The sequence below is a fragment of the Trematomus bernacchii genome, unplaced genomic scaffold (assembly GCF_902827165.1).
Source record: "Trematomus bernacchii unplaced genomic scaffold, fTreBer1.1, whole genome shotgun sequence".
Classification (NCBI taxonomy): Eukaryota; Metazoa; Chordata; class Actinopteri; order Perciformes; family Nototheniidae; genus Trematomus; species Trematomus bernacchii.
In genome coordinates, this window is record NW_022987689.1 from 3,838,974 (window position 1) to 3,849,338 (window position 10,365).

The 10,365-nt window shown below is 42.1% G+C and overlaps 1 protein-coding gene across 1 annotated transcript; it reads left to right on the forward strand.

Moving 5' to 3' along the window:
* The first annotated feature begins 3,589 nt into the window (after window positions 1-3,589).
* On the forward strand, window positions 3,590-9,765 carry glula (glutamate-ammonia ligase (glutamine synthase) a). Its single transcript, XM_034137700.1, has 7 exons — window positions 3,590-3,787; window positions 4,450-4,637; window positions 4,729-4,890; window positions 7,967-8,113; window positions 8,194-8,321; window positions 8,433-8,632; window positions 8,740-9,765. Exons 2-7 carry the CDS (start codon window positions 4,472-4,474, stop codon window positions 9,050-9,052), a joined length of 1,116 nt encoding a protein of 371 aa, XP_033993591.1. The 5' UTR covers window positions 3,590-3,787; window positions 4,450-4,471; the 3' UTR covers window positions 9,053-9,765.
* The last annotated feature ends 600 nt before the right edge of the window (window positions 9,766-10,365 follow it).

A 10,365-nucleotide genomic window follows, 5' to 3' on the forward strand; every position in this document is an offset into this window, starting at 1 on the left:
ACAACAATATGTAACACTAAAAATCAATAAAGCAGAATATAAATAAAACAAGATAAAAATCCAGATCCAAATCGTAATCAATGATAAAATGTAAAATGCATGAATCGTATAAAAAAAAAAACTTAAAATGGTCAGTATAAACACAGAATGAATGCAAGACTAAATTAAGTATTGCACATTATTACATTATGTTACAAAGCTTTTGTCATCGGTGTATCAGAGGGGGCCAGAACCAGCCCAAACAAGAAACGTTAAAAGGGACACAGTCGACCTGAATACTAAAGCAATAAAATGTGATTCTGTGTCATAGATGGGAGAGTCTGTAAATATGAATACTAACATTTTGTTGCTGAATTCACTTGGCACACTTCGTTTGTCCACTAGTTTGAATCCAGGGCACACCATTGCCAGAGGGCTGCAGGCTGATAAGCTACATGTTTGTGGTTCATTTCTTCCTACAATGATTCAAAACAACATACATACACTGCAAAACCCCTGTTTTCCAGAGCCTGCTGCAGAGCTTTGGTGGAGACATCCTCTTTCTTTAGAAGCGGGATCAAATAAATGTCCAGTTTCTGCCACAGTCAGGGTGGGGAAGCTATTTTAGCCTGCAGTCAGGCCATTAGCCGACAATCATTAGTAGTTTTTCTACACTGTCTCCCCCCAAATTGTCCAGGGTAACTACAACTAAAGACTTGTTCATCCTTGTCTCAATTCAGCACCACCTTTACTTACAGTTCAAAGCAAGCTTAATGCCACAAGGTCAGTTGGCATCTTGAGGATTAAGGCCTGAGGCGACGTCTCCATGCTCTTTGGCCCTGGGAACATTTCACGTTACTTTGCAGCCGCAGAAGGTATCCAAAAGGGCCGAGTTTTGTCAACTACATCAATGTCCATACCAGCTGATATGATGTAACTAAGCATGCATATAGGACAACTAACTATTATTTCATTATTGATTAAATATTAGCCTTTGAAATGTCAGAAAAATTGTGAAATTCTCAAAGACCAATATATATAATATGTTTTGATGAATATGATGCATTAAAGTGTTATCAAAGCTGGTAAAGGTGCAGCATGTCTGAATACTATGCTGCAGGGTAGCTTGTGAATTTACTACAGCTTCCAAGTGTAACTAAAGTCTTTTTTAAGTGTAAGATTTTTCACATCATTAATCAAAATCTGCGCTATAACTAAGGGTAGGCTATTGAACAAATGTAGTGAAGTAAAAGTACACTATTTACCTCTGAATTGTAGTGGGGTAGATGAACCAAGTTGTAAACATGTAAATACTCAAGTAAAGTACAAGTCCTTCAAAATCTTACTTAAAGGTAAGTTTGAGAAACCGGCTCGAGATCGCTAGAATTTGAAAATACACAGGGGGTGTTTCTCAATCGCGAGTAAAGCTGCTGCAGAGCCACTATTTCAAGCATACTACGTCATCGAGTGCCGCCGAAGTACTGTTCCAATCTCCAGCATACTTGGAAATCTACCAAGCCCGGCCTACTCCGTTTGGAGAAATATCGAGGCTGCACATGAGTAGACTCCGCGGTCTTAAAATCCCCACAATGCTTTGCGCACGGACCAATTTCCCCAAATCTGTGGCGGAAGATGTAAGGCGGGGCCTCTCATATGACGCACACCTGCACACTTGCTAGCCTGTTCCACTCTTTGTTTTCCGAATGCCAGGTAGTATTCTTGCCTCGCTTCTGAAGCAAGATGCTCGGCAGACATGTGCTACCAAGCAAGCGTACTCGCGATTGAGAAACACCCACAGCCGGAGAAAAATCTGCCACTTACAGAGCCCTTCCTCCAACACACACGAACGCACACATGACCAATGAGGACACGAGATAAGTTTGTGCACAGATGGAAGGCTGACAGGCAGGTAGGCCATCCAGTTATTTTAGCCGGGCCGGCTAAAATGATTGGTCGTGCTTTTTACAGTACTACGGCTTCCACAGATGAAATGTTTGTATGGATGTTTTGTCAAAGCACTTAAAGGTGGGGTAGGTAATTTTGGAGAAACCAGCTCGAGTGCGGAAGAATTTGATAGCAATAAATATCTTAAGTGCTTTGACAAAAAATCCATAAAAAAGTCATCTGTGGAAGCCGTAGTACTGTAAAAAGCACGACCAATCCTTTTAGCCGGCCCGGCTAAAATAACTGGATGGCCTACCTGCCTGTCAGCCTTCCATCTCTGCACAAATGTATCTCGTGCCCTCATTGGTCATGTGCGCGTTCGTGTGTGTTGGAGGAGGGGCTCTGTAACGGACCGTCTACACAGCAGCGTTAAAAAAATCTTGGAGGTGGGCGTATCTGAAGCTTGAGGATTTTTTGCGAGCAAGGCACGAACCACCAATCACATGAATCTCCCGCCCACGACATACGAAGCAAAAAAGCCCGAAGTAAACTGGATATAAACTCCCCAAAACAGGCGAAAACCTACCACTGTCTCTGCCACCTCCCTCCATGCCTGGCTCCTCCGGTTTATATCCCGGTAGGTCTGGTCATAAAGCACCGGGTGATTGATTCGCTACCGCTAATTTCTCCTCCATGTTTTGGAATATGAGGAAATGACCTGCGGTATGTCTCTCCCAGCATACACGCCGTTTGATTGGCTAGAGCTTGAACTGTCAGATTTGCGTACACGGGATTTGATTGGCTGACGCTTCCACCTCAGCCTCAAAAGTTGAACATTGTTCAACTTTGAATCCTGAAAATCCTGAAAATCTCCGCTCGCCTGCCCACAATGCAGTTCGGCGAAAAGTGAGGGAAAGTGACGTCACCCCATTCAAAGTGAATGGGCAGAAGCGTTTCAAGATTTTGTTAACGCTGCTGTGTAGACGGTCCGTAAGGAAGTGGCCGATTTTTTCCGGTTGTGTATTTTCTAATTCTCGCGCACTCGAGCTGGTTTCTCCAAAATTACCTACCCCACCTTTAAGATATTCATTGCGTATTTGTTTTCCTCATCAATTTCCTCTCAGTGTGACACATTAAGAAGGCCTTTCAAACTGTTGAAAAGCCTTCTTAATCTTTCATTCATTATTTTGCAACCAAACTGCATGAGTACCTTGGGAACATGAAAGACCCAAGTTAAGCATCACACTCATTTCAACCAGAGGAGAAGTCAACCCATTTTGCATTGTTACAGATTATTGTAAGGATTATTCCCGTTTACGCATGATTTGGTCACGTGTGCATTCAGGACAAAACCGGAGTGTACCGGACGATATTTTTTAGTGGGATTACATAACCTTTCCCATTTAAACCATGCAGTACCTGGCTCCCCCCACAGGGTGGCGTCTTGCACTGTGAACTATCTGAATGTTTTATGCTGAGGTTGTTCTTATGTGTTGTTCCACACCGTTGATTCTGTCTCCAATAGTGAAGCACGTTTTCCATCGCAGCATAGTTCATACTTGAAATATAATTCCTTACATCGTTCTTACATGAAAATATAAGGATGCACACATAATAGTGTGTGGAGGAGCATGCACTAGCAGTAGCAGCATGCGGTTGATCTCCTGCTAGAGGGCGTAGCGTTTCGGTGTGCAGCCTATCCAATGACCGGGCTGCATGTGCCTTCGATCAGCCTTGGAGTAAACACGCTGCCGCCTCCTCAACCAATCAAAGAGACGACGTACCAGTTCCTGCTCTTATAAATGTGCAGGGATCCCCGACACTTGGTACCGGAGAATGAGAGAGACACTAGCGAGATATCACACGACAAGACATTGGACCTCTAAGTCCTCTAGTTTTTATTTCGATTTCCTCGTTGTTCCAGGTAATATAACTTCTTTCCTCTGTGTGTTCTACTTTCTCTGTGGTGCTCAAACTCAGCGTGTAGGCCTACTCAGTGTAGCCTACCAGACTTTTCATTTTTACAGTTTTAAGACATTGATCTTACCAACCATGGGTATCTAATTCTCTCCAGTGGATTCAGCTTTTGATTTAGTTTAGGATGGTATATGTAAAAGTGTTATGTTTATATTAGTGTTTTAGTGTAAGTGATGCTGGTTACCAACGAGGGAGCCTATGATGTAATGTTGTCTCACCGTGGCAGCCAACTATAGTAACCATGACTACTATAACAGGCGTATTGGCAACAGGATGTACAGTAAATGTACATTTTTGTCCGAATGTACATTTGTGTTTGTTGCCTTGTAATTACATTTTCCACGAGGCATCCTTTGTGAGCTTTCCTCATTAAATCCAATCGTAATGGTCATGGACATGCGGAGGCAAGTTCTCTTTGTTTCCAAACTAGAGAGGGGGGAAAATACTGGAAATGTGGCTTCTTTTGACATCCTCGGTGTGTTTTTCGTCCCTCCTCCTTTCTGGAAGAGGAGACAATGGTGGTGTTTTTGTTTTTCTGCGCCCAGTTACGCAACATGTGATCCAGAGCTCACCTAGGTCTCACACCGGCTCTCCTCTTCTTATCCTCAGGTGTGTTATAGAAGGAAATAAGATGGCTACGTCCTCAAGCGCCACGTTGAGTAAAACTGTGAAGCAGCAGTACATGGAGCTCCCTCAGGGGGATAAAGTCCAGGCCATGTACATATGGATTGATGGAACAGGAGAGGGGCTCCGCTGCAAAACCAGGACTCTGGATTTTGAGCCAAAAAGCATCGAAGGTAAGCAACACCCTCAATCTTCCATAAACTGTCAATAAATACATATGATTAAGTCCTTCATAATATAACTAATCTGTGCCTTTTCTTGTAGATCTACCTGAGTGGAACTTTGATGGCTCCAGCACCTCCCAGTCTGAGGGCTCCAACAGCGACATGTATCTGATGCCTGCTGCCATGTTCCGGGATCCATTCCGTAGAGACCCCAACAAGCTGGTGCTCTGTGACGTGCTCAAGTACAACCGCAAACCTGCAGGTAACAAGAGTGAAACTCAGGGTCTCTAAAGTTTTAATGAATGGGATATTTTGCAACCGAGTAAAGAAAATATAAACTCTTTTAAAACGATGGTTCCCTCTACAAATTAAATGAAATTGATAGTAAAAGATGCTGTAACTTTAGCAGAAGTATGCCTGCTTCACCAGAAGCAAATTGATTGGTCTGACTGCAAAGTGTGCGGGACATTACTTTATAAGGACAGAAAAAAGTACACTTGGATCGAGATGTCTTTATATATATATAATATATATATATAATATATATATATATATATATATCTATATATCTATATATCTCTTTATTTTAATATATTTGCTTAAACCAGCATGTAATCTGAACTGAATAGGTCTGCCCTCAAACTATTCAAATACTAAGAGATTTAGGTGCTTGCCCCACGGGAACGCATAGGATTAACGCAATCGCAAAAAAGCTTCCGTCCACACACAATATACACCGGATAGTGTCTGTTCACACCATGGATGTATAATAAGAACTGGATACAGCGTGGGAGGCGGGGCCTCATTCATTCCTATGAGAGTTGCTCATTCGCGCATGATGATAAAATGGCCCAACTTTTGAGAGAGCGAAACGTCACAGATTACCCGGCATGCCTGAGAAGTACCCGTATGTGCGCTCATAGCGCATGCGCAACTTTAACCATAACCCCCAAAATGCTCGTTCACATCAAGCACGTCAATTTGCGTACACGTAACAGCACCGCACGTTCATGACAGCATGGTAATGGTTTGTTATTATGATAGATTTGATATTAACGAGGCGGCAGTTAGCAGCTAGCGGTTAGCTAGTAATTATGCTAATTTACACATCAATCGTTATGTACTTTTATATTACGCTGTAACAGGATCTAGTGATATCCAAGCAACAGAGCTTCATTTAGCATGAAAGAATTATTGCACTGTGTGTATATATGTGTGTGTATATATATATATATATATATATATATATATATATATATATATACACATACACATACACATACACATACACAGTGCAATAAGCTTCTTAGTGCAATAAGAAGCTACAGGGACGTTAATCTACGTCGGTAATATTAACTTTATTTAATACAACATTTACGGTACAAGATTTAATCATACAGCCCATGTAGTATAATATTTTACAAATTATGAATTACAGCAAACATGTGCAATATATCCATTATTACAGCTCCGTGGGCTGGCAGTAAGGCGATATGGGTCCGTTCTTATTGTGCATCCATGGGTAAAGATAAACGCATGTAGTGCTGAACACGTAACATGAACGTGCCGGGCGGCGCGGTCCCGTGGGTTAGATGCGCGTTCATAATGCAGAGGGAAATGACTCACAGAATAACGTTATTAGCACATTTTTACAACTTGAGGAACGAATGTTTTTAATAAGGGCCATACAAGTGTTCATACTGGGTAGTTTATTTAGTTTAAAAAAAATTATCCAACGATTTACAGACCACTCTTTCCCCATGTAAGTCAATGGGAAAAAGTGTTTCCGGGCCTGGCAACCAAAAGGAAGTGTAGTACCGCCGTTTGGCCAGCACGAATATTTTCATCTGAGTCCGGCGCACTTTCTGGGGGCTTGGTTCACACGAGACAGCTCCGTTTAGCTCCAACCGCTTGAAAAAGCTGCAGTACATATGCCGAGCCTGTACGTGGCACTGTAACTTCCTCCACAAAAGCAGCGAAGAAGCATGGTTGCCCTTCTGTTTATTCACCGCGGTGGGGGTCGAGGGAACCGGGCAGAGTTTTTCGCCGGTCAACGTGTGTAAAAGTTTAAATCTTCCGGACAAAATTATAAAAGTGCCGGTCAAAGGTCTTCTTTGTTATTTATTGAGCTTTAAAACAAATGAATAACGACTATATAATAATAAAATACACGGAGCCTGTCCTCTCTTTTTCCTCTCTTCTGACAGCGTCAGTGTCTGTCTCATGCAGCAGCTGATCCAGTAATGAGTGACCCGGCCGACAGTAAAAAATAAACATATTTATAACTAGTTTAGGTAGTTTGAGAGGTAGGCTAATTAAAATAGCTAAGGGTGATGATCTGACTTGAAGTGTGTGTTTTGCTCCTCCCGCTGCATCACAGCGAGAGGAGCTGCGCGTCTCTGTCCTGTCAGATTAGACTTCACTCGCGTTTATGTCCATATCGAGATAAAGATAAATACTCTGAATTCAGTGTGCAGTTTACTTTTGCGGGGGTGAGCAGCAGAGGTGGGGGGAGGCAGGGCTATTGCATCATCATTATCACAAAATGATCGTATAGAGGCGATCACACGAAGCCGTATGACCCCCCAGAGCGCTCTGTTCCCAGATCTATCCACCTTTGGACCCGTTATCGTTTGCGAGGTCCGTTTCTATCGTTTAAAAGGGCAAAAAGGGCTATACGCAAGAGAAATATGTGGATACAACCCGTTTTCGTCCTCGTGGGGCACCAGCCTTAGCCTGACTTTATTGCATTCCTTAGGAGGGGGAGCACACATTTACATGCTTTGACACAAATTCGCTAATTTGCATATGCATGCGATCATTCATCATGTGCATACAAACTGCTGTAGGCATTTCTTTTAAATGTAAATGGACGGATAGTTAAAAGAAGCCCTAAATAGAGAGGACTAACTAACTATAAATGTATTATAATGTTTTTATTTTCTAAGCAAAAGGTTTATTCATGGGTTATGTACATTAACATGATACACAGCTTCTTTGTCAGAATGACGAACAGATGCTAGTGTAGTCAAAATCCACAATTAAATCAGCACTCTAATCTAAGCAATCTAAAAAAAGTAATTTACATAAAGTTTTGCAGTATTTTGTGAATACTTTTATTAACCTTTTTAGGCATTAATATTCTGGAGATGTCATTGTTTTTTCAGCCAAGATCATATTTAATAAATACTGAAGCAAATCAGTAATTGTTGCCTACCTTCCAAAGGACTACTTGTATAACTTGCCTTGCTATTTAAACGGCAAAACTCGTCTTGATCCGGGAAACTGTATTTTACTGTACCGCTGTCAGTCTCCTAATCCGAGTTTATTTCTTGCAGAAACCAACCTTCGTATCACATGTAAAAAGATAATGGAGATGGTGGAGGACCAAATTCCCTGGTTTGGCATGGAGCAAGAGTACACTATTCTGGGCACAGACGGACATCCTTTTGGCTGGCCATCTAATGGTTTCCCTGGACCACAAGGTAAGCAGCCAGTTTGGAGAGTTTGTGCATAGAAACATGAATTTGTCTGGATGTTTTGTTAATAATGAATGCATTTACAGGTCCTTACTACTGTGGTGTTGGAGCTGACAAAGCCTATGGCAGAGATGTAGTGGAAGCCCATTACAGAGCTTGTCTGTATGCTGGAGTCGACATCTGTGGCACAAATGCAGAAGTGATGCCTGCTCAGGTAAAAATGATAAAAGCTTAATCCACGTTTTGCCTTTGCTCATGTGTTTATGAATGACATTCACTTAATAATGCATCATTTATAATAATCAATTTGTGTTTGTGTGTTCAGTGGGAGTTCCAGGTTGGACCTTCTGAAGGCATCAACATGGGGGATCATCTCTGGGTGGCGCGCTTCATCCTGCACCGTGTCTGTGAAGACTTTGGCGTTGTTGCCTCATTTGACCCCAAGCCCATCTCCGGCAACTGGAACGGTGCTGGCTGCCATACAAACTTTAGCACAAAAGAGATGAGGGAAGAAGGTGGATTAAAGTGAGTGTCAAAAGCGTCATGAAAGTTGACTTTAACCGCTCTGCTTATCTAAACATTTTTTCACATGAATGAATTTCTAATGGGAATTTTGTCGTTTCTGCTTTCAGAGCTATTGAAGAATCCATTGAGAAGCTTGGGAAGAGGCACAGCTATCACATCCGTGCCTATGATCCCAAAGGGGGTCTCGACAACGCCCGCCGTCTCACCGGCCACCATGAAACCTCCAACATCCACGAGTTCTCCGCAGGCGTGGCCAACCGTGGCGCCAGCATCCGCATTCCTCGTATGGTCGGCCAGGAGAAGAAGGGCTACTTCGAGGACCGCCGTCCATCTGCCAACTGCGACCCGTACGGAGTGACCGAGGCTCTGATCCGCACCTGTTTGTTGAGCGAGGAGGGAGACGAACCTGCGGAATACTAAACTCACAACTCAGTGACTCACTTCCACTGCCCTCCCTGACATTATCTTTTCTTTAAACTAGTACTGTATTTTTTTTTTCTCCCGCTGAGAATTTAACTTTCATGTAATGGCTAAAAGTTGGCTGGTCAACTTAAAATATGACAAGGTAATGATGTCCTTGGTAGTTATGCGCTGGTAATGGCAAGGTATGCCTTTCCCCTTGTCTTTAAAAGGGATTGGCTTTTGTAACACTGTTTTCTAGCCCATGTCATATCTTTCCCTTTCCGTTTCTTGGTGACTAAAATGAACTAAAAAGCACATGGACACTGAAGAGTAGCGCTGCTAAGCTGAACAGCATGTGTAACTAAAAGAATCTGACTAGCTCATGTACTGTTAATATATGTTGACCTGCCTTTTCAAGTATCCAGTCTTACATGTTACTAATTCTTTGATTTATGAAGTGTCTATTTTTAAATGGCAATGTTTTGATGTCTTCAGATTTTGACACACTGGGTCAACTTGTAAGGTACACTTTGTAGATGTCTGTAGACTGTACCCAGACGTTTGTTGTTCAAATGTGGTGGATCTGTCCATAATGCCATTTGTAGATTTCCTCAAGGAGTTTTATCCTTTTGTTAACTGAGATATTGTAATGCACCTGATTTGGTAAAACATCATGTTTACTGGACCTGGTGTTTTTTATTGAAACATTTAAAACTTTTATTTTATCACAACATGGCTCTGTGACTCTTGACTAAAAGGTAACGTTTTGCCAAATACTTCACAAGCAATGAAGAAGAGCAATACGACTGTAATAAATCTAATGCTACAGCTAGCAGCTTGTTGGCTTGGAAAAAAGACTAGAAACAGGGAAACAACACTTATGTTTACTGATCAACACATTCCTCCAGAGAGAGCCAGGCTAGCTGTTTCCCAGCTTAATGCTAAACTGGAGATCAAAGCTTAGGAATCTGAAGCTCCAAGCTTTTTAAACACAAGATTTAATAATGATTGAGCAGACATCCTATACATCTCTGGGTAGTTCTCACCCTAATTTAATGTAAAGGCAAATGTGTAATTGGCCGCAAGAACAGTTGTAGCTAGTTTCTAGTCTAATGCCCAGACTTGAAAAAGCTGTTTAACCATCTGGTGATATACATTTCCTGCCGGCAGTAAACAATAACTCGGTAAAACACCTAAAGGTAAATTAAGTAAAGCCTTTTCTCTTGCCAAATGTTCTGAAGTGTCAGTCTGGCTCATATCTTGGCAGGAGCTCAACAGCAGCTTTGTTCTTGCTGGTGTTTGGGAGCCTGTGGGCCGGAGCTGTAAACTGG

What these genes read in the sequence shown, in the direction of transcription:
- glula (XM_034137700.1), top strand. Translation starts at nt 4,472, where the DNA reads ATGGCTACGTCCTCAAGCGCCACGTTGAGTAAAACTGTGAAGCAGCAG. An exon ending in GTACAACCGCAAACCTGCAG is followed by an intron (nt 4,891 to 7,966) that starts GTAACAAGAGTG and finishes TATTTCTTGCAG; the next exon opens with AAACCAACCTTCGTATCACA. An exon ending in CAGAAGTGATGCCTGCTCAG is followed by an intron (nt 8,322 to 8,432) that starts GTAAAAATGATA and finishes TTGTGTGTTCAG; the next exon opens with TGGGAGTTCCAGGTTGGACC.